This window comes from Lepeophtheirus salmonis, chromosome 6, assembly GCF_016086655.4.
Source record: "Lepeophtheirus salmonis chromosome 6, UVic_Lsal_1.4, whole genome shotgun sequence".
Classification (NCBI taxonomy): Eukaryota; Metazoa; Arthropoda; class Copepoda; order Siphonostomatoida; family Caligidae; genus Lepeophtheirus; species Lepeophtheirus salmonis.
Genome location: NC_052136.2, coordinates 12,232,182 through 12,257,455, shown reverse-complemented (window position 1 = coordinate 12,257,455; position 25,274 = coordinate 12,232,182). Strand labels below are relative to the sequence as shown.

At 32.1% G+C, this 25,274-nt stretch overlaps 1 protein-coding gene, 1 long non-coding RNA gene and 1 other non-coding gene across 4 annotated transcripts; 1 reads left to right on the top strand and 2 right to left on the bottom strand.

Annotated features, from left to right (window-relative positions):
• Positions 1–278: 278 nt before the first annotated feature.
• On the top strand, positions 279–4,283 carry LOC121119682 (E3 SUMO-protein ligase PIAS2). The gene is made up of 6 exons (XM_040714416.2): positions 279–593; positions 648–1,249; positions 1,310–1,965; positions 2,027–2,196; positions 2,264–2,533; positions 2,677–4,283. Exons 1-6 carry the CDS (start codon positions 480–482, stop codon positions 2,923–2,925), a joined length of 2,061 nt encoding a protein of 686 aa, XP_040570350.1. The 5' UTR covers positions 279–479; the 3' UTR covers positions 2,926–4,283.
• A 6,260-nt stretch (positions 4,284–10,543) lies between these two features.
• On the bottom strand, positions 10,544–11,593 carry LOC121120812 (uncharacterized). 2 transcript variants are annotated; one of them, XR_011780788.1, is made up of 3 exons: positions 11,579–11,593; positions 10,755–10,980; positions 10,544–10,702 (listed from the first exon to the last, which is right to left on the bottom strand). It is a non-coding gene; the product is annotated as an uncharacterized lncRNA (long non-coding RNA). The 2 variants fall into 2 exon arrangements; XR_005865215.2 differs by lacking the exon at positions 11,579–11,593 and having other exon boundaries at positions 10,755–11,333.
• A 4,456-nt stretch (positions 11,594–16,049) lies between these two features.
• On the bottom strand, positions 16,050–16,121 carry TRNAW-CCA (transfer RNA tryptophan (anticodon CCA)). The gene has a single exon. It is a non-coding gene; the product is annotated as a tRNA-Trp (tRNA).
• Between the last annotated feature and the right edge of the window lie 9,153 nt (positions 16,122–25,274).

Here is a 25,274-nt window from a genome sequence, read left to right as displayed (position 1 = left end):
ATTAATTGTAGCACGGGATTTCTCAAAGATTATCTGAGGATGCTGATGATATGAATACAAATTATAATATTTAAAAATATATAATTAATATACCTAGTTAATATTAACAAGAGAGTAGTAATCAATGGCAGTGAATTAAATGTATAGAAACTGAATAACGTTCTACGAGAGATTGCTGAGTTTTATGAAGTACATTTTGATTTGATGTTGAGTGCACTTGATATTTGATGTTTGCAGCTGGTGCTCCTGCGTAACGAATAAAAGAATGAGCGCCATCTAGTTGGCCTGAAGGATACAATGAAGTAACATATTATGATATTATTTCGAATGAATAAACATTGGAACAAGCTGCTGATAGCTGTGTGTTTAATGTTTACTTTTTCACTTCTTTCGACTTGACTGAGCTGCTGGAGAAAAGGAGGGCGAGTGAGCCGATCTCGGACTTTTTCTAACTCAATTTACGAAGATTGCCTTTGAAGATGGCGGATCTAGAGATGGTTCAGGCCATGGTGATGAACTTTCGGCTGAGTGAGCTTCAGGCACTTATGGCTTATGCCGGGAAAAGTAAGTCTGGGCGGAAAAGCGATTTACAGGTAATAAAACATTATATCCATGATTGGTTTGCACGGATTAACATTGTACCATAGATCCGTGCCCTGAATTTGATCCGTCTCAATTCCAATGACATCAAAATGAAGATTCGTGAGTTGAATAATGAAATGCCTCGTCCCGGAATTGGGATTGGGAACAACAACAAGGAGAGTCCCTTAAATCAGCTCTTGGGGGAGAGGAGCACCAGATCCAGGAAAGGAGAGAGCGACAACCCCTCATCCAACGCACTCGAAGAAGCTCCTGTGACAAGACGAGGCGCCAGAAGTACGAGAACGAGAGTGTCTTATGCGGAACCAGATGAAGACGAAACATCAGAGGTCCTCTCTGATTCCTCATCAGATGAGTCGGAAGAGTCAGACAAGGGATATAATCCTCCTAGCGAAGAAGAAGAAGTAGTCGAGTCGGGAGGGGAGGATACGGACTCAGCAATCCCTCTTTCTCCTTCACACTCACCTACAAGGTTACATTCCAAGAAATCTGCAAATCTCCCCAACATACTAAAAAAGTCTCCACGTGGACATATATCCAATACAGGGAGTAAAACCATCATCTCCTCATTACTCCCTACTATAAAAACTGCGGACATACTTGTACCACATACAAAAACAGTTGTTCCAATCCAAAATTCTGAGCCCAAGTGAGTTCTTCCTTTAGGAGTTGAAAGACCCCATTCTCCATTTGGTGATTTATTTTTCAGATATGACATAGCAAATAATGGTCATTTAATGTATCCTCCTTGTCCGGATGTTCAACTCGTTTCTCTTCCTTTCTACAAAGTTGAGGCCATACTCCTGAAGCCTTCATCATTAAATCCAAGTGATAGTGCTAGATTTCAGGTTCAAACTTTTGTATTTCACTTAACTCCTTCTCAAGCGAATGCCATTGCGGGAAGTGGCTATCGTGATGCAACTGGAAAGTTAGAGTACAAAAATCAAATTCAAATGCGATTTTGTTTGAATGAAACATCTTGTCCCCAAGATGATAATTTCCCAGCATCCATTTGTGTTATAGTGAATGGACGATCCCAAGCTCTCCCAAACATTATTCCTACAAATAAACCGGGTGTTGAACCTAAAAGACCTCCGAAACCCATAAATATTACGAGTAATTGCAAGTTAAGTGCTACACTCCCAAACTACTTGAATGTGACGTGGACTGTCGAAGCAGGAAAGGGTTTTTGTGTAGCTATATACTACGTAGAAAAACTAACATCCAATACTCTCATAAAAATACTGAAAGATAAGGGGAATCGCCACTCCGCGTATACGAAAGCTATTATTAAGGACAAACTAAACGATCGGGATTGTGAAATTGCAACAACTTCATGCAAAGTGACGCTTGCATGTCCATTAGGTACAGCTCTGTTTATTTTCAAAGAGTTTTTTGTATTAAAAATAATGACTAAAATTTTCAGGGAAAATGCGAATGTCGCTTCCATGCAGGGCAACAACTTGTGATCATCTTCAGTGTTTTGATGCTCGACTATACATCCAAATGAATGAACGAAAACCTAAATGGATCTGTCCTGTTTGCAATAAAAACGCAATGTATGAAAATCTTATGGTCGACGGATATTTCTTTGAGGTTCAATTTATCTTAGTTGTTGTTGTTTTCTATGCATTTAACTTAAGTGATAACCATTTAAAATTAGGTGTTAAACGATCCCAAACTAGGGACAGAAAATGAAATTGTTTTGAAAAATGATGCGGAGTGGGAGGCCCTTCCTTCAAAGGATGAAGAGTCTTCATCCAGCTCTCAAAAACCAAAGTCTATTCAAAATCCAATAATTGCGCCTCCAGTAAATAATACAAACGTGGAAACTGTAGATGTCTACGATGATGAAGATGACGAAGCTGTTAAAGCCGCCAAGGCAGCGTCATTAAAGAGTGCTACTACCACTAATAAAGCGTCTGAAGATAAAGTATGTATTATTTATCGTATATCAGAGAGGATTTTGAACTTAACAGAACCAATTTTATGGTGAACGCCAAAAAATATATTTATATATATATATATCATATATATTTTCAAATTAATCAATTATTTTCATGTCATCTCTTCTAGATCGTAGAATGCATCACACTTGACGATTCTGATGAAGAAAGCCCCGCAAATCCTCCTGCGAAGAAAACACGCTATGATAATGAATATGCAGAGTCTTGTATTCCTATAAGTAGTGATACAGGATCATTATCCTCGTCATCCTCTTTCTCATCCAATGATTCAAATTCGCAGCCGCAATCTCTCTCAAATCAAAAGTCTATTAATAAAGAGCCACCAGCTCTTATTTGTTTGTCTGAAGATGAAGATTGAGGTGGTTTACTTCTATCTCCATTTATATTTATTCGCTTAGAACTATCAAATTCTATTTTTTTATAAAATCTCTGTCAATGCTTAATTCCTCGTTGTTTTACTTGGATGAAATATTAATTTGTATGGTTAGCATGGACTTGAGGGGATGACGATAGGAAGGAGTGAAGGGTGAGACCAGTTAAAGTTAATTAAGCACACTGCTCAAAAAAAAAAAAAAAAAAAAAAAAAAAGAAGAAGAAGAAGAAGTTTAAAACAAATGGTAAACTACATTTCTGACATAATATTATGTATTTTGACCAATAAACTTTTTCCTATTTTGAGTGACAGACCAATCATACATATATACAATGTTTTTGGATCAGTATTTTTACCCAATGGTTCTTTTTAGCTCAACGATATATTTGATATTGAGGGACATTATAAAGATTGTATAGTTATTTAGAAATACTTGATCTCTTGTTTACATATATGTAGTTTTCCATATTGTCCCTAATAAAGGTTCTCAAACTTTGAATCGACAATGATCAAATTGGTCAGGAATTATATGAGGATTTAATATTTCATTGGAAAATTCAAAATGTAGAAATGATTTACTCTTGAGGCTTCCATCTATTTTGTGAAGAACCATACCTATTTAAAATATATTTTATGATAAGTAATCATATACGCATTTGCAATTTATTTTTTAATGGTTCAAACTCTTCTGGCACTTGTTGGTAGCATGAAATTCGTAATAGGTAATTCTTTTTATATAACTTAAATACAGGAAAAGTAAGAAACATGTAACCTAGTCAGTATATAAAATTTATGACATTCCATAATATATTATTATTATTATTTTTCTTCATCAAAGTGTTCCTGTCCATCTGATATTTGATTTAAATTATGTGTTGTCAATCCCTTGGCTGATCTTAGCGCCCCACCTCTTCGTTTTTATTGTAACTAGGAAAACAAATGAAAATGTGTCAAACTGTAGGTGTATTTCGTTCCAACAACAATAAAAAAAAATATTTTTTTTATAAATTACCTCGTGTATAATTAATTAACTATCCATGTAATGTTCATTGTAATTTTGTAATAATTGAATTATTATATTTATAGTGTATATATATGTATGAAATATGTTCTCATGTAACTGACAATTAATTAATTTATTATTTTATATCACATTCATGTATGTACTTATATTTGTTTAGGCCCTTTTAAGCCCTCTTAAAAGCATTTTAAACTCAATAGAAATCTCATGACTAGTGTATATAGGTACTCAGCAAGGAGTTTATGATTAGAATAATTCATATTATTAGAGTATTATCATGTTTATTTGAGAAGGGACAATAAAATATAATTTATGTACGCAATCAGGACATCTGTATATAACCATAATTATACCAAGATTTGCAATCATTGGATAATATTTTAGATTGTAAAAAATACACATGATATAAGGTTGGGGGAAATGTGGTAAGATGACATAAGAACAATCTTTAGCTAGAATGGGCACTCTGTAGAGCGCAAACCTTGCCTATCGTCATTTTTCCTGAATGGAATATTCAACTTTTACTTTAGTCCTGACCTTGGAGTTATTGCTATGTTAGGCATGTTTATTAAACCTACATAATGACACCAATTTGAGTTCTACCTCAATACGTACCAAAGTTATTGACGATGACGTATTCTTAACGGTTTGTGGTGCTACTTTGCCCTAGATTCCTCAAAAATTTAATAGCCTCTTACTGTGACTATATATTACAATTTATAATCTTCGTATCAAGTTAGATCAAAATCGATCTGTAACTGTTGGCGTAATCTTGGTGACCAACAGGCAAAAACAAAAACTTCGTTGGTGTAGCTAATAAAAATCAAGTGGAGAAATGCGTATATTTGTTTACATAATCTAAACCTGGGACATATAAAAAGTTTTTTATATTTCCCACCCTAAAGATACATCCCAACATTCTATAGACATATTTTGGTCAATTATAGACTTCGTATTCAAATTTCTGCAACTATTAGAGATACCTAAGAATGTTAACTATAGTTTACGAGTCTTCATTTGTTTTATAAGACTTAATTTGGCCCCCTTAAAATATAATCGATCAGTTTATAATTCTTTCAAAGTAAGAATGAATGTTTGCTACTTTAACTGTAATTACAGCTACGCCTCCATAAGACTAATAACAATAATTTGCTGATAGAAATGAACAATTATCATAATTTTGAGAAAAATCATTCTAGCTTGTTTTGTGTTGACGGAATACATATCTAAAATGTTCTAATCATTGGAATAAATTTTATAAAATATATTCATCTTGAAATGAGCAAGATTGCAATTTTATCAATCTAGAGTAAGCAATGTCAATTTTTCAATATTTTAACTACATTGAGGTACTTATTAAGTGATAATGAATTGATTTAAGTCTTGATGGAAATATTCATTGACTTGGACTTCCAGTATAAGGCTTTTTCCCCCACCTCCGGACTGTTTAATATATATTATCATGTTATATTATTAATTAATTAATAAGTGTGCAAGAATACTTATTTCTTTAAATATCCATGTATCCCTTATTTAATAAGCACGTAATAAGTCTTAATCAATGTACACATAAAAATTGCAGTCTCTATAGATACGTAAGTATATATTTTAAAAATCTATGAGTTAGCAAAAATAAAATACAAATCGTTTACCCAGCGGGGAAAATAATAGTAGGCAAAATATTAAAAAATGTGTTTAATAACATTTTTGGAATAACTATAGATGGAGAATTTAATTCTACGAAAAATAAACCTCTCAATATTTTTCCATATTTCAAGAGCGATAATATGCTATTATTATGAATCTATTCAGCACGAATCCATGCTATGTATCTTTGACAATCCTATCTGCAATGAATTGTTCCATTCTTTGACCCTTCAGTCCAATAACATTTTTTCTGGCTATTGTGCTTGATAGGCTTGTGCCCATTTCAGCTGCCAATCATATTTCATCTCTTTTGATGACCTTTTCCTACTGTAATAGTATTACATTCTAATTGACTACTCCACTCCTCTCTCAGAAATAGAGGGAAACACAAGCAAAAAAACTTTTCGTTGACTCAATAAATTAGGATAATATATCAGCAGGTAATTTATCAATAACATTATAGACAACATAACGATTTGTAATGATGTTGAGCTGAACGTTATTAACTAAATCTATAGTAAGGAGCTACTATACTTAACGCTATTGACTAAATAATGTAATAACATTATCTCATTTTTTCAGTCAAGCAGTATTGTTCAGACACTCCCAAAGAATTCCACTCCAAAGCTTGCAGTCTTACGTGAGTGGAAATGACAGACGCTACATGGAAGCTCCAATTTCTAAATTGAGAAAAATTGCAGGGGCATTCGCAGGTGAGGGGCTGTAGCTCCCCTCCAATCAAGGAATGAATTTTGGTTTTTTAGTATAAAATTTAATATTTGAATTTTTTTTTTTTAAATTAATATTTGAAATTTAATCTAATCTTGTGAAGTTGCAGTGACCCCAAAAAATAAATAAATAGTTGAGTTGATCCTCCTTGACTGCATTTTTGGTGCTAATCAGTAACGTTGTTATTAGAAAAGGATATTTTATTCAATTTGTTAGTATTTTCAGCTCCAAGCATAACTCGAACAATGTCTTTGGTCGCTGATAGCAGAAATTCCTCGGCATTGGTGTGAGTTTTCTTGGCTTTGACGATTCTAAAGCCACCGAATATGAAGTTTCAATGTCTGCCATATTTTGTTGTTGGAATTTGCAACCAAAATCAAGCCTGTTTTTTTAAAGTCAGCTTTCTTCTTAAAATACTGGACATAAGTGCCCGCAAAGATAGGATCTTTAGCGTCAAAATGGCGTTTCATTTTGTTGAGGTTAATCGATTTGTCTTACTTAATTTCTTTGCAAATGACATTGTGGCTTTTCTGCTTCAATTATAAAAGTAAATCCATAATTTAAAATGACACTTGAATGTGATCGATGAACTCGGATGAGTTAAAAAAAAACAACCCAGGCCAATCTCCTATACTCCATGAGGGCCCATGCAAGAGATCTCGGAATTCCACGCCAGGCTGTCCAGATAACTATACAAAAAGTGGGTGGAAAGAGCCTTGTGAAGGTAGAGAGGCCACATTTGACACAAGCAATGAAAGAACCCCATCTTCTCCGTAGCAAGACTCTTTTGAAACTTTTGCCCCCTCCCCTATAGCCGTGATGCCAACAGCCTCGACCACACATTTTGGGGACATGTCGGGGTAAGGCCTGCAGTATCCGTCATCCTAATATCGAGGCCCTCAAGGCCACTGTCAGCCAGCACTGGAACGTCATAATAGAGTAACACGTCCACAGCGGGTGCTAGACCTGCAGCCGCCGCCTGGAGGCCATCATTGGCACTGAGGATGGCTACATTAAAGATTAAGAAAACTGAGACGCACATTTATTATATGAATTTTATTGTTAATTAATCAATTCTATCTTGTTGAAGTCTAAAATTCAAAGTGATCAGATTTTAATGAACCACTCGGTAGGTAGATATATATCTGACCCTATAATGTATTTTTTTTTAAATATTACATCGTAATACAATCCTATTTCCCGAAATTGAACAAAAAAACAGTATCCACGAGCTCAAATTAATCCAACCTGCACATTATTATTGATAATGATACAATGATAATAAATGGTCATGACTTGTTTAAAATACATTATTTCTTCTTAAAATGTGAAAAAAATATATTCAAATTTCACAGTTTTTACTAAAGGGATCCCGCTCAAACGCCATTTCTCAGAAAAGGAGAAATCCTATTAATAATTGGAGTCAAAGTAGGGTCAGCATTTGGCAAAATTTAAATCTGTGTTTTTTTATTTTAAATCTGTATTTTTTTCAGGAAAAAAAAATATTGGAATCCTTGTTAACACTTTATTGTCTAGGACCGAGGTGACTGTTAAATTTTTTTTAACTAGAATGTGCTCAAAGGATTTTTTTTAAGGAAAAATTTACTCTCATTAAGTCCTTATTTTTTTTAATAATACAGCGTGGAACCAACCTAACAGCGGCCCTAGTCTTAATTATCCGAAGAGCTAATACTTAATTTTTCTTGAGACTCGACTCAATCACCAGCATTCCATGACCATGTAGGTGAATAAGTATTTTAAAGGGGCAATAAAATACTTTAACGACAACTAGCAAATTTCTTTTCAGGAGTTAATGGATTTGAAGACATGATACCTATTACTTTCATCCTTTAATTATACTGTAATTGTTCATGGTAGATCCAAGAAAAAGTTGTAGTGCTTTAATTAATGATATGGGACCTCCTCCGGCCGCATCTCTCATTACACGGATCGACTCCGAGTCCCCCACCCCGGTATACTTCATGAGAGACGAAATCACAACTTCTTCTACATAATGAGATCTTCCATTTACTTTCAAAGTGCTAATTATCCAATATCTCGAAAAAGTTGAGATCCCCGTCTTCATACTCCAATATTGTATTCCTTGCTTTACAAAGTTATTTCCTTATTAATAAAAGGTTGTCATATTTGAATTTCAACTTTCCGCTGTTGCTATCTCCAATTTTGATATAGAAAGAGAAAGTATGACGTGGGACAAACTTATACAATGTGCCCGTAAGTAATATTACGTACGTACTTAACATTATAAAAAGGATTAATGCAAAAGGAGTGAAGGGAAATAAATAGTGGTTCCCTAAATCGTGATCTTGGAGTATTAGGAATCGCGACTTTACAGTTTTTCCGTGATGTCTTGATTATCCATCATTTCTCCCTTCCAGTTATAATATAAAGTTGATTATTGCAAAGCTTTGAAACTACCTATCAGAATGACCTAACTTTTTTTTTGAAGATTTGATTATTCAGTAGAAGCTCTCTATTCTAGTAATGAAAATCGTGTGTATTTAGTTATGTTTAATAAAAAAACCGGAAATCAACAACTGCAACAATTTGAAATATGTTTTGGAGGAGAGCAGCTGACATGACGTTTCATTAGATTAGCTACAATCAGCTGTGACGAGGGAGGAGGGAGAGAAGGAAATAGATAGGGAATTTAATAAATAATAAGGACAAAAACTGAAGAAAAGAAAAATCATTCTTCATATTATTAATTCCACAACCCCCCCTTCCAAAAAAAAAAGCGGCCAGCTAAAAAATGCACACGATTTCCATCACTACTCTCATCTATAGGCGTGGGTATATCGGAGAGCGCGAATACGTCTCGCTGGAGCGAGATAACGTCACTATTGAATGTATGAGTATGACCTTGTTAACATCAGCTGCCAATTGAGTAATTTTGGTGGTAGAAAATGAACTATTTACATAATGAGGAGAATCTTCTACGTTTCATTTAGCATTAATGCAGGGAAAATATTATCAAATTATATTTAAACATATACCCATATAATAATATATTTTATGTTTACGTTTACTTAAAGTAGGAGGAAATTCATCATTCAGAGAGGAGAGAGATGTTAACATCCCGAGGATTTATGAAATTCTTTATTAGAACGATAGCACCACGTATATCCTTTTTCTAATTAGAAAAACTGTTATTTTTCTGTGTTATTCCATTCGTACTCATATCTGATTATACAAAAATCACGACAAATTAAAAAAAAAAAGACAATTCGATTAACCCCAAGGAGGAGAATCCACTGATTTTATATATAAAAGACCTCCTTAATCTGTGGCTCAGTCAGTGTTAATTTCGTCAGCTATGAATAGACGAAATGTATTAGTCAACGAATGGTTTTGCATGACAATTACGAGACAAATAATATATATATATATATTTTTTCGTCTGACTTAAACAAATCTTACCTTTTCCGGACAAAATAAAGGCGATACTAATTATGACGAAGACGGGACGAAACAAGACGTTTTGAAAACTGGTCTCAGCTAAGCGAGCAAGACCGTATGAATTATGCTGTATACCTTCTCTAGAGCCGTCTTTGCTCACATTAGACTAGTGTCCTTTTGGTATAAGTACTTGAAGTATGCAATTCAAATTATTATGCATGCTTTCATAAACATGGAATATAATTTTAGAAAAATTACTGTGCGACTACTAGAATATAATATTGTTAATTTTGTAGTGTAAAGTCAACGTTCCAAAAACTGTTAAACAATCCCTATTTTATAAATTGAAACCTTTTGCTATATAAGTGATATAATAGAGAGATCATCATTTTCCAAGTAAAATCAGGAACCCATTCGACTAAAAAAGAAAAAAAAATCAAATATATGTATACTTGGATTGTAATCATAACTGATAAAATCAAATTGATGCTTTTTTATACAAATTTAAGTTAATAGACTTGAGACTTGTGTTCGTCCCTCAAAAATGTCTTTATTAAAAGTGTTGATACAATGCTCTTATGTAGAGCAATTTTACGTGAATCATGATCACTTTTTCCTCTAGACTTCCGTTTAACGTCAATGAATAATGGTGCATTTAATTGCACCATTATTTTTTTCCTTTTTTTAAATTAAAGTTTGGATGCATCCTTCAAAATCCTTAAACTACATAGAACTTTACACATTTCCGAATTAAAAAATCAAAACAGAACGCAATACAAAAGAAAAAAGAATTACATATGCTTTTATTACTAAATCAATACATTAAGACAAGTATTTAGACACATGAATCCTGGAGAAGGATTCATTTTTTGCAGCCGGAGCAGGTGCAGTTTGTACAAGTGCATTGTCCACACTCCTTTCCACAAGAGCATTGTCCACAGGGATCTATAATTTATAGAAAATATAGCAATGTCAAATGATTTATAGCGAATCTTACTTGGCATATTGATGAGTTTTAGATGATTAGAATCGGAGAGAATACAATATGAATCAATTGAAGGTAGGATCTCTATTAAATAATTAATTGACAAGGCGCTTACTTAAGTAGCTGTTATTTTCCTCTCTTTCCTCTCTCACATCCCCTCGTACGCATGCGCATTACATGTTATTAGTAATCACTTGTAACTATACAAGCTGTGATAACAAATTATTGAAATTTGACCCTATACATAAATTAATTTTAATATTCAGCAACAATAACAATATTATGTATGTATTATTCATGTTCCTCGTTGTTGACTCGAAATCAATACTTGGGTTATATCTTCATGTAATACGAATAAACAAGCAGTTATTATAGCAAGTTTAGTCAGCAACGATTTTCAGTTCTTACTAAAAATGTAATAGCATAAGGGATGACGTCATTGGAGCCCCATATAAAGGAGTATAACAATAGAAAATAATTAAAAAACCCAAATACAGTGTTAATAAATAAGAAATCGTCATAAAAAAAAAATTAAATTGCTACATTTTTAAGTTTTTATGTATTACATTTAAAACAAATGCAATTACAAGCAATGTATGGTTGTCCAAATCGTACGGCACACGTAAACTTGCCTTAAAAAACACTGTTTGGGAACCACTACCCATCAGCAATTAATATTATCTTATTATATCTATCAATTTAGTAATTGTTATTCGAAGATATTTGAATGTCTTGAAGGACTCACGCAACCAATTGAAAGTGATTGCCATTTTCTTTTGTTACATTCAATATATAAAAGTTTATTTGGTCATCAATTAATTATAATTATTACTCACTAATAAGAATCGGAGACTCGAACATGAGTTGTAATTAACTGTTATTAAATTGGGACTTCCAACTCCAGGAGGACTCGATGCGGACTAGAAATCCCATTCGGATTTGAATGGGACTCAATATGAAAGATTCGTAGCTCGTCTAGAATTCGTCGTCAGATAGACAAAGTTTAGATTTTAATAAGACTCAATGCTTTAAACTCATGAACTCACGTACCCAAAAAACTTGCAATGCTATTTTTGAGACTTCACTCGAGCTTATCTCTTAATAATTGAGATTCTACTAATGGTCGTAAAAATTACTTGTGAACAGCTCCGTTTAAAATATACTCGCAACGTTTAATTTTTATTTGATATATGTTGAAAGAACTCAACAAAAGAATGATCGACATCACATACAATTGTTAATATGGAAGTGATCTCTGTTTTCTCTCCAATTCGACCTATATATATATATTTTATTTTTTTGGAAGATAAGTCATTTGACTGTCTGAAAGAAAAAAAAATGCTGTTGTTTCATCATTGTTCATAATTTTCATCCAACCAAAGTTTTACCGTGAAGATACAGGATAAATAAATTAAATTTTATATTTATTAATCATTATTTGTCTAAGAAAACTTATCCATAAAAACCATCCTTAGAAAGTTTGTGAACATAATATTAATATAATATTGTTTTGCTTGATTCCAAGTAAATAGTATCAACATATTATTTTCAAAATACTAACTAAAAATTTTACGACAATAAAACTAATATTCAATTAATCCAAACAAAATTGTGGTTTATGAACAACGAATGGATAATAATGATAATTAATTAATATGATACAATTATCATTAACTAATATTGATATAAATTATATTAGTAACTACTAATAAGCAAGGCTAATAGAAATACAAGGTTATACCATAAGTCATAACGCGTATACGACTGATGTTTGACTTCCACCACGCTTTTATTAGTGACGACATAGTTTATTAGTGGTTGCATGTTTTGTTAAAATCTGTTTTCTTGTCAATATACATTAAATTGAAAATTCTTGCAATAGTGACGTCATAGACTATGAGTGATTGGGTGTTGATGAGTATAGATATGTTCTTCCTTTTTTTCCCCTTTTCAATATGAATCAATGAGTTTTAGCTACACACGCTCATTGCTAAACCTAATAAAAATCAACATTCAATATTGATATAGTAAGTATTTCCCTGTTCTTTTTTCCTTTTTGAACAGGCTATCTTACAGATAGCCAATGAAAAATTAAAAAGTTTTAATTTATATTTAGTTTGTTTATGTAAAATTCTAAACTAAAACTATCTACTTTAAAATATAAATATATAATAGTTAAATTCCTTTTGTAGAACTTGCTTGCACACAACATTTTTGTTGTTTCTGTCCATTTGATGTAAATATAATCACACCTGCACCCCCCTTTGACACTCTTGGAAAGGCTGATTTTGGTAAATATAAAAACATTTTTTCAAATGTTTGACCTTGACATTTATTTATTGTCATTGCCATTGCTGATCTGCCATGTTCCTTCTTCAACCATAATAAAGATACATACTATGACTAACTTGATCATTCTCTTCTTCCTTCATTTGCTTAATTCCCTTTTATTATTCGTTTATAGTATACTGTAATGTGTTCGTGTCTCCTTCCCTCTGATTCTCTTGTTAATTGTATTTTCTTGTATGTATATATATTTATAAAGTACTGTATACCAGGGTAGTGTTTTGTATTAATAAGAATATAATTGTTCCTATTAAACAATCCTTGTATTCCTCGACGTCCTTTCCTTCTCCTCATTTCTCCCGTTCGTCATTGATCCCTCCTTTTATTAAATAATTGGTACCTCGGCAACCTCGTCAAGCCACAACATATACATTCTTCCTGGTTCATTTAGTACAATAATTAGTTTTTTTGGATTTTTTTTGGTGCATTTTCGAATCGATAATTAAAGAACTTTTATTTGATGTCTAAAGTCTGTATCTGTCTCCATTTTTGAAGTTTTTGTCATAGTTTTTCCAAGTGGGACAAACGGAAATCCAACACACACATAAAGTATTTTAATACTACGTAGGATGACAGGCTGAGCTATAGCTATGTACATCTGTTGTTAAAGATAAATTCTCCAAAGACAGAAAAAAATCTGATAGAACCCCCCCCCCTAAAAAACAACAACAACAAAAAAAATACGTTTCACCCAGACAGTTTGAAGAATGTTTTGAAGGAGAGCAGCTTAGCTGTCATGACGTTTCAATATATTAGGTGCTATCAGCAGGTAGATTATGGTAATAAACATAAGCCCCACTTCCTGTCTAGTAATGATAAAAGTAGGAATTACTCCAATATGGATCCTCAGGGCTTAACTAATAATCACAATAGCTTAGGGAAAAAAAAATCACTCTTGAGTTCACCAACTCCAAAAAGACTAATTTCTAACAGCGAACCTGCGGCTAAGACTCAACCAGGTTATGCTATGAAAACTAAAGTTCCTCCTCGCTTTTAACGTGATATATTTTTTTCTAAAGCTGATATTATTATTGTTTCATTCTTGAGGAGAGAACATATATGTATGTATTGAGTAGCTACGTGTGAGTGTGGTCATGAAAAACGTTGAGTAATATGGATGATTTGATAGGGAGTGTTGCATACCCCACATTAACGAAAAATATACATTACAATGTTTAAAACCTTACTCTTGGGCAATTAAACGAAGTAGCTACGGAGGTGGTAAGAACAATGTTTTCAATTTATTACAAGGATGAATAGTTTCGAATAAATTGAGGGATGCACCCAAGCGACCAAATGCACGAAAAATAAAAACGGAGGAAACTAATAAAAAAGGAATTAGGAACAAAAAAAATAAGATAAGGAATTAAACAAGGCAAGCAATGATGCATAGAAGATTAACAGATGCCCCATGTTGGTTCAAAAACTGTCCTTATTTATCAAAGCCTCAGCCAGATTGAAGGAGTGGTAGAGCAAATATGCAAGCACGTTTACTTTAGGTAACTTTTAGTAAAATAACATTATTAATAATTTATTTTGTAAAATTATATCTTTATTTCGACCATAAGGTTTTAATAAATTCATGTTTGGGGCTAATTTTTATAATATATTAAATGACATTCATTGTACGATTGTAATTCCTTCTTTCATTTCATAATATTCTACTCTTAAAAAAATAGGCCTTAGTTGGTAAAAAAAAAAAGAAGAAAAAAAGAATGCTGTGTTTCATGTATAGTCTAAAGAGTAATCCTTGTCCTAGTCTGCAGTCTAGAATAGGCTTGGCTATATCCAATGATGAAATTCTGGTGTATTTTTTAGCTGGCCCGTTTTTTGGAATTTGAAATTTGAAGAAATAATTTTCTCTTCCTTAGCAGTTGTCATAATTATTTAATTCCTGAGTACTGAACATCCTTTCCCAAATAGATTCAATTACATTCAATACATGAAAGCATTCGTGTGTACTCATAAAAGACTGAGGATTTGTTGCGGTGTTATAATTGTACTCAGAGTAGAATTGGGGATCAATATCGAAGTAATTTTAGCAAATGTTCTGGTTTAAATCATTTTCTCTTTCCTCCCTTGTTACAGCTGATCTAATGATATATCATGAGAAGTATTATTTCTCTCCTTTAAAACATTCTTCAACTTGTCAGGGCTGATTTTCAGTTTCTTTTTTTTTTTACATGCCCATTCTACAATACATTTTCATCATTATCTAGTACACTGATACTTTTAATGTGACTGTAATCAATTTAAACGCCCAAAATGAAGCCACTCTCTCTTTTATATATATATATTTCTATAACATGACTAAAAAGATTTTATTTTTGTCAGATAGACAAGTAAAAATTCATCTAGATCGACCTGGAAATCAGCTAGCCCGGCAACACTATAGTATGTGTTCTGCTCTAGTTACATAAATTAAACAAGTTAGAATTTCTTCGTCTTAAAGTCCATTATTTAATTACAACAATATTCATCCTAACTATTAATTGATACTATGATTTCAAATTTACTAATTGAAATTACATTACCTTATTATTTATTTTTGTCTATTATAACTTTGGGCATTTGAACTTTATAACGTGCCGCAGAAAACTTATGTCTTAGTATTTTTTATTAAAATGGTCAAAATATAGATTACTAATATTTGGATCGTCCTTGGAATATTCGATTATTCCATTATCCTTCTCCCATGTACATACTGTAAATCATTCAATTAAAATTATTAATCTAACTTTTTAGTTGCAGCTGCTACAAAATCGCAATATGTATGTATACAATCAATGAATACTTAAACAACAGTTAAGATATCATTGATACAACATAAAATTTAAAATGGCAATTCAATGAACGTTAGATATCATGTGTACAATATGGATTTGAATAAAATTTGCTGAACAGTAAGAAAATATATATTTGGTTGTTTTTTTAATTTAATATTAATTTAAAAAATATCATTGACCCCGACGTGATTCGAACACGCAGCCTTCTGATCTGGAGTCAGACGCGCTACCGTTGCGCCACGGAGTCAGTTATAGGAATGACAATTTATTACAAATATTTAACACATTTAAATACTTTTTCTTTCCAGGTACCGATTGACAAAATAAGTATTAAATAATTGCTGTTTTTTCATATATCAAAATCAAAGTACTTTGCTTTTGTGATAGTTAATTTAAAAAAAACGAACTTATTTTTAGTGATACTCAAGATTCATATTTATATTTGGAGTGTGAGAAAAAAAATCCTTAATTTCTGAAAGACCCTTGTAAAATAAGACATAAATATCCAATTTTTTAAATTGTATGAAATGAAGGGAGAAAAAAGCAAACAAATGATAATATCACTATTTTTTTTATAGCAAGAAAGGTTTTGTAAACAAAAAAGTGTAAAACATCCGAGAATAAAAAAAGAGATTGGAGGATATGTTTATTCATAAAATAAAGATAATTAGAACCAATTATTAATTAATGTTGAATCATTTTTTCATAATTGAGAATGTATCCCAAGGTATATAAATCAAGGAAAATTGTAATTATTTTATTCAATCGAAAACATGGAGTTTATTCCCTGTTTTTTAGTTCCATAGATTAAGTTAAATATTAATTTGACAAATTAATTATCTAGATAAGACAACTTATTTCCTATTTTAATTATGTCCATGGCATTTATGCTACCTATTTCTTGTGGCACTGAGCCTTGTGTTATGCATCAAAAAATTGAGATGCTCTAGAATGTATAATTATATTTATTTATTTAGTGAAAAGCAAAACGGACAGAAATCGTATAAGTATTTGATTCCATTTTCCTCTTAAATTGAAGAAGGTTATCGTTTCTGGTTGCCTGAAAATAAAAATCTTTCAAGTTGATGATTATTAATCATTTACTATTATTAAAAAAAAATATTTTTTCAAAGTAATTGGATCCCTTTTTTCAGACTCTTAAAAAAAATTTTATGGAGTTTCATACATTTGAACCTAAGCAAAAAGCATTTTTTAATTATTTTTCTCATAATTAAGTATATGTAAATTGTATTTTTAGTCTTTGACGAATTATTGTCAATTTATATAAACCCATTACAACTTCCATAATGCTATTATTTCTTTAAAACGTTTGTTTACCAGGGCCAATATATAAAAATTTTCGAGTCTTCTGTGCAAAATCAGAACTGTCCTTAGGGAGTGGACTAAATCGCTTGAATTTTTGCTCATTTATTTAATTTTGTAATACTTTTTCAGTTTTCTCCATATTATGAGATAACATCAAACAATTTGAGAGTTAAAGAATAATTTTAAAGATTGCAAGAAAAGACGTTTGAAGTTATGTCTCAAGATAAGCCAGAATCTTTTTTTTCTATGCTATATCTGTGGCTCTCTGCTGTCTTCGGTTGACGAGTTTACCTCTCATGTAGTTGGTCACTATATGAAGACTCAGACATAAGTTCCTCTAGAGAGATTGCCACCCCTTAGGTTCTGTGGATTACGTTGGAAGTTAATCTTTTTTTCTTGTAAACGAATTTTCCTGACTGGAACACGATTTTCTTATAACTTTATGTAGTAAATTGACGTAAGATCTCAAAATCTTATGCAAGCATAAGTTCAAGAACTTGAGAACCCTTTGTTCAAGGTCAAGCGAATTGCCAGGCTTAACTGGATGATACTGCACGAAACCTCGTAATAACATGTCCTTTAAAACAGTCGTTCCGCAACTTTTTGTGCCCAGGGAATACCAAAAGATAAATAAACATTTCTTGACAACTGTTTGGGAACCACAACCCATTAGCACTTAATATTATCTTATTCGTACGTGGTAATGTCAATTCTATCAATTTAATAATTGTTATTCAAAGATATTTGAATATTTGGAAGAATTGCCGTTAGATCTAATGAATTAGGCATGTTACAAAAAAAAATTAATAAATTTTTATCCTTTTAAACCTCTTTTATCTAATAGATAATGGTAAAAAAACTTTTTGTTACCAAAATCATGTCTCTATCTTCAATAGCGAGGAAGTTATGACCAATTTATCATCGAAATTTTAAGCCTTTTATTAGTATTGTTTATGCTATAACCTACACCAAAATCTGTGAGTAAATCAAATTTCCAATTGGTTTAATATTTCAATAAAACAGCACAAAATTATCAAACATCAAAGTAATTGAATGGAATTACAGAGTAAAGTATTGTGAATTAGACGATACTTTAAGTACCTGCAATTGAATTGTATAATATGAAATTCAAGCATATGAATATCTTCCTACACTTAATGGACAATTAATGATAGTTATTGAAAATAAAAAGGACAGGTTAAAAATTACTTAAAAAGTACTTTCATATTGCTCAGTAATAAAGATTGAAGGTGCTAATGTCAGGTTGAAATGTATGTACATCGCATACAAAAATTGATTAAAAACTCTACAAAAAACTATATGAATGAATATATTAACGTCAATTATACTTTTTGTTAGATCCATCAAATTCTAAGTATTTTAGAATTTTTTTTCAAAAATCCACAGTTGTATACAAAAAATTTCGAATATTCAATTTTTCAGTAAAAAGAAAAATTCCTCGAGGGGTGGGGGGGGGGGGCTACAACACCTCCAGTCCACACCCTACGGACTCCCTGAAGACGGATAAAAGGACTATTAAGATCATTAATATTTCCTGTACTAATATGTATATGTACTTGTTCTAATAAGGAGTCCAATTATAATCTCTTTAGTTGGAAATCCTTGAGTTTACATATCTATAGATGTACAATAGTTGACGTAAAAAGTTAAACTCAATTTTTTATATAAGAATGAATGGAGCATTTAAACTCCTAATTTTGTTTGTACCTATATTTCAAGTCCATTCATAGCATAATCTATCATAATATTATGAATGTATATACTACATATATTGTTGGCAAATCAGAACTTTATAATGATTAGAAAAGATGGATGATGTTCTTGAACAACCTTGTCAAATAATATTTACTATAGGAAACTCCGCAGGAGGGAGGCTGGAAGGGCTTTAGCCCTCCCAAAAATTATTAATTTTTGCTTTTTATTCGAAAATTTAATATTTCAATTTGTTTTTTTCAAAAATTTTAATATTTTAAATTGAATTTAGTTTCTTCAAATTTTTTTCCAAAAAAATTAATTTTGAAAAATTTAATCTATATGAATAGCTATGGATTTTTTTTAAAATTTAATATTTAAATTTAATTTTTGAAAATTAAAAAAAAAGAAACACATTCCGTGAAAAGCTATAGATTTTTTAAATCTTTTTTCTAAAAATTCAATGGTGGAAACTTTTTCGAAAAAAATTAAATTTTCTGTGTATAACTATAGATTTTTCAAAAAAATTTCCCAAAACTTTATATTTGAAATTTAATTGTTCATGTATAGGATTTTGAATTTTTAAAAAAAAGAAGAAAAAACCCCTCAAAATCCAAGTTCCCCTCCCCCAAAAAAAAAAAAAAAATCCTATCAGTCGCTATTACAATTTGAAGCATGGTTTCTTATGTCTTATATTTGTGTTAACCCCTAAAATATTTTGTTTTTATGGGGGATTGACATTTTTTTAAGGATGTGAAACGTGTTTCAGAAGGATAATACAGGTTGCAGCAGTATTATTTCATTTTTTATAATATGTAACCATCAAGTTGTAGAAGTAGAAGGGGTGTGATGAGCGTGGTTTAATTCTAGAGAGAAAATTTCGGAATTTCGTTTTTTTTTCGGAAGTATAACGTTGGAGTAGTGAGGAACGTCTGTTTTCCATCAAAAATAAATATCCCCAAAAAATGATGTCACATAATATTATATAATACTAAACTAATTGCAATTTAGCTCCTGAGATTTTATTGGTGCATTTTATGGAAATCAGTTAATTGTTTCAAATTGAAGATAAAATTAACAGGTTACCCTAAAAATTGAACACACGCTAAAATTGAAAATTTAGAAGAAGTTGACCCTTTTGTGACCTTAAAACTGTACTTTATAGACTTAAAAGTTAAAATGTTATATTACTATTGCTTTGAGCATAAAAAGGTTTTAAAATGCACGACATTAGTGAGTGTCTTCTTATTAACTTTGAAAAAAGATTTAAAAAATACTTACTAATGGGTGAAAAAGTAATTTGTGGAGTAATGGATCGCTGGAAATTGACTTTTTTTTTCTTCAGAGTACTTAAAAGATACTTCTACATCCGGAAAGTTGAGCTAAAATTTAGTTTGCTCATTTTCATGAATTAACACTTCAATTTCTATTTTTAAATTCATTTTTATAATTTGCAGTTTGCAAAATGGTTTGAATGCAAATAACTACACGGGTAATGGTGTGAGAGAGTTTAAATTAGTACTGTTGTTATCCAATATTTCAAAATTGATGCAATTTATTATGATCAATTTTTTGAAACGGGATAATTGTTCCGGAAAAGACAACAATTTTAAGCCCTTTGCAGAATCTCCAATTATTTATCGTTTAATTTACTACTAATCCACAATGATTAAAGAAGATATGTTCGTAATTAAATTTTGGATCTTTTTGTACAAATTAAGTATCTCTTTTATATTTAAATAATCAGAAGTTATTTATAGAGAGAAAAATAACTGAAAAATTCACCGGGTATTAAAATATAGAAGGGAAGTTTATTCAGTGTATGCACAATGTTGGACATTATCTATCTTATGTGTTTTTTAAAACTTTAACTTTAAATGTGTACTATCATTATGAAACAAAAATAATCTTTTTGATTCAAATCTTCAGACTCAGGTATCCCATTTGACAGAATGAGTCCATAGCTCATGGACAACACGCTCGGGAGTTATTCTCTTGAACTTGATGTGTGTACGTTCGCGCCCCGGTGATTCCTTGAGAAAGAAATGTACTATATGAATATGGATTTCACCAAAAGATTCCTTGGTTAGATGGAGTAATTGTAATACTAGAATGTTTAGTTATCACTGCAACTCCATCTAACCAATTAAAGGAACATAAAAAAAAGGTATCTATACTGACATCGCAGAATGAAAAACTCTTGTAGACAGAGGAGGAGGTATGTAAATCCTATGCATTTTGTAGCTAACCCGTTTTTTGGAATTGTTAATCAGAAGAATGAACATTCTTTTCCTTAGCAGTTGTCTTTACTATTTAAGTCCTGAGTAGTGAACTTCCTTTTCTACTAAATACAATTATATACACAACCAGATTGGACATTAATGTGTGCTCTTAAAAGATGGAGCGTGACCTTGAGGATTCCTGTACCTTGGCTAGCCAAACGTAAATATGAAGAAATTATATAAGACATATCAATGTAGGTGGTCATAGAATATATAAGACTACTAAAGCTCCCACAAATCTGGATCAAACGAATACTAAGATCCACATGTGGAATTTTGGACAGTCGTAAATTTACGTCTCAGTTACAGATCTCGGCAGGATGTATTTCCTATTATGAACCATGTAAAGACTGCGGGAAAATATATAACTCGGGCATCCACATGCATTCCCTGAGTACCCTCGTCTGGCAATACTTAGACTATTTGTATCCCTAAATAAGAAGAGTCTCATAAATACAAAGTCAAGTTATCTACCGGCCATTATTCTTTTTGAATGATCTGTGAGAAGGAATTCGCCTCCAAAAACCAAAGCATTGTACTATGAACATTTAAATCCTAGGCATATATTGCCAAAAAACTCACTTTGAGAGAGCCGAACAGAGCAGGAGATTATAGATGCATTTTAATATATTCCACAGTAAGATATGTTGCTTTTAGTATCAAAATACCCAGAGTTTAAGGAAGGTTTTGGGACTTTACCTCTTACAAATTGAGGTTCATACCCTCTGAATCAGAACATCATATACAAAATTCAAAAAATATTGGGAATATTTTTAGAAACTATCATCGTCCCTCGGATAAGTTATAGCTTTAAAAAAAATTATTACTATAATTTTTATTCTAACTTTTAACGTTTTCTTAGCATTTGAATCCATTTTTTCAATAGTTTTGTTAATTCTTTTCATTTTTTATTTTTGCTTCCAATATTTTTAAATTAATATATTTTATTATTTTATAGAATTTTTGAAATTGAGGCAGGGTTACCCTCTTGATTTTGGGTTTTCTTTTTTTTTTAAGATACTCATTATAGACACAATTTTCATCACTACAGGGCATCATCCAGCTCCTGTTCCTCTTTCTACTAAAACTCTTATTAATATTAAATTATAGGCCTATGAGGCGTCTTAACGATAAAATCAGGAAAGATGTTCCACTATTAAATGTGTTGTCATTTAATTGTATTATAGATTAAGGACGCCTCTGTATATCTTCATTGCAAATCAAACAGGTTATGGATCACGTGATACTCAATAAAAGCACACCGACTGAAACACTGTCAATTTCGAAGTTTCCCAGAAGATATGAATGTGGATTTTACCGAAGTATTTTAGCAAAGAATTGTACGCTAGTTAAGTATGAGAAAAGTTCTAAAAGTATTGCTTGAAATCAAAACAGAAATTGTGATGTTTCCTATATGGATACATTTTTTTGTGATTTTTCAAAGGAAATTGAAGATGAGAAATGTGTATTTGATTTTGCATTTGTTGTTGACAGATTGCAAAAAATAAATGAATTTAATACAAAACTATAAAGTAAGAGTGTATTTGTTCATTAAATATGCCAAGAAGTAAAAGCCTTACATATGAAGCTTAATCTTTTGCCAAGGAGTTGAAGGACATAAGCTTTTGTTCATTTACCATTTTTACAATAAAAAAACTTCCCTCACACAAGATGGGTGAGATAATAGAAGTTCTCGCCTGTTAGTATTACATAACAAATTTATTAGACGATTTCTTGATTTCGAAGCTACGGAGTGTCATTACTATTTTCTTGGCTCAGCTTTTGCGTGTGATTTTGAAACAACCAATGACGAAACTGTTGTTAGAACTGATTGATTTACACGCAAATAACTCTTTGGATACCATGAGTGAAATCAAATCACTGATTGAACTTTATGCCTTTCTTACCAGAGATAAATATAAAAGACACAAAAACTTTGGAAAAAAACAAAAACCCCAAGTAATATTTACATTAACATAAATTTGCGAGTCGACTATTTCAATACTCAAAATTAACAAATCAAAGAATACTCATCACAGACTAAAATCTCCAAAATTTAAATTTGTTATAAAAAAATTCATTTTTTGAACTCTTTTTTTAAATATTGAAGGCACAAATTTCAAAAATCCATAGCTATTCTCAATTTTTTTTTTTTTTTTTAATAACTGCTAATTACATATTTTGTTGGTTGGCTGATGCAACATCATTCTAATTACTACTGACAATGGCCAACAGAGCTGTGGCAGATGTAAAAAAAGTTGTATCATATTTGCTGCAAAAATTATTTAAGGTTTAATACGGATATGACCAATAAAGTATATATTAGTGTAGTTTGGTATTTAAAATGGTGCTAAATTGTTATTGGGAAGGGTATTTTGAGCGGTATGCTGCTATGAACACCTTACCCCAAAAGTTTTTTCCTATATAAAAAAGGTCATCAAATTTTAGACCAACTACTACCATTTTGAAAAATATTATGTGTTTAAGTGTGTTAATTAGTGATGTCCCAATAATGGATAAAAATGGAACTAAATATGCAAAAAAAAAAATAGATCTGGTAAAATAGGATGTATTCTGGTAAAAAACAATCATATAATTGAAATTTCTCAAACAAGTGGGTCCTTCTTCCATTGTATTATCATCTGGTGCGGCTAGGCATCCTGTTTTTTTTAATTCCTAGTTGTTGATCTTGGCAAGGGGATATTAGCAGAGACCGAGGCCTTCACTATGTCAGTATGTTATCGTTGGAGGGGATGACGTTGAGTACCTTCTGTGTTACTTTGTCTCCTTTGTTGGTTAAATCTACATTCTTTTTGTGCCTGGTGCACTGTCCTTGCTGTTCTAGGACACCCTTCCTATTAGCTTTATCTCTAATGTTGCAAAGCTTACATTGCAAATCCTTTATTAGGCATGGCCAATTTAAAAAGATGGCATTTCCTTTCGAATGAATGTAAATGTATTGAAAATAAATTCTACAGGATGTATAGAGAAAAAACGGATTGTAAAAAATCTGAATATTTTTGGTGGGAAGATGGATATAATATATATTTTTAAATATCCGAGTATAGGGAGCGGGGATCAAATTGTCGGCAAAATATTTTTCTACAAAAAACAACACAAAATATACACTTTTTAACTTTTTTATTGAAAATCAAAACTATGACGAGCATATAGGTATAGAGTAACCATTCATTCGATATAATCACCGTTGGCATCAATAACGGGCTCTATACGGCATCTGAACCGGCCGCAGGCTCTTCTGACCATCTCATTGTCCATGTTGCCGAATACCTCTTTGATGGAGTCCATCAGGCTGGCCTTGGTGCTATGGGGATGTCTGTTGGTATATCTCTCAACATAGCCCCAGACAAAATAGTCCAAAGGATCAAGGTCGGGAGAGTTAGGAGGCCACAAATCCTTGGTTACGACGTCATAACAGCTCTCGTTTAACCACTGGATGAAGATTTTGGACACATGGCAGGGTGCTGAGTCCTGTCGCCACACCCAGGGCCTGTCTCCGGCCACCCCTTGGATCCAGGGCAGAACCACCTTCTCCATAACATCCAGGTAGACCTCTGTATTGACCTTTAGACCCGTTTCAAACATGTGGGGAGGCATAACATGACCTTCACTGCTGACCACCCCGAACACCATGACCATTGCAGGGAACTTGGTATTCATTACCTTCCTCACATGGCTGGTGCAGGGGGCTATCCACCTGTTGTTCTGCTTTTTGACCTTCTGATCTTGACAGAAATTCTTTTCATCTGAGAAAAACCACAGCATCCCGAGCTGCTTTGGGTGCTTGAGCTTGTTGAGCAATTTTGTTGACTTCATCAGCCTGTTGTCCTTTGCCTTCTGGGTCAAGATCTGGCCCACCTGCATCTTGTAGCTCCTGCACCTTAAATCCTCAGATACACAGTCCCTTATTGTTTTCTCATGGTAGCCCAGATCCCTCGCCATGGCCTTCATGGACCTGGTAGGGTCATCCTCAACCATCTTCTTCACCTTGTCGACAAAGTCGGTGTCCCTGACCTTCCCGTCGGCGCCCTCCTCCGTGGGTGCCCTCTTTATGGCGG

What these genes read in the sequence shown, in the direction of transcription:
- LOC121119682 (XM_040714416.2), top strand. Translation starts at nt 480, where the DNA reads ATGGCGGATCTAGAGATGGTTCAGGCCATGGTGATGAACTTTCGGCTG. An exon ending in ATCCAAAATTCTGAGCCCAA is followed by an intron (nt 1,250 to 1,309) that starts GTGAGTTCTTCC and finishes TTTATTTTTCAG; the next exon opens with ATATGACATAGCAAATAATG. An exon ending in TCGACGGATATTTCTTTGAG is followed by an intron (nt 2,197 to 2,263) that starts GTTCAATTTATC and finishes ATTTAAAATTAG; the next exon opens with GTGTTAAACGATCCCAAACT.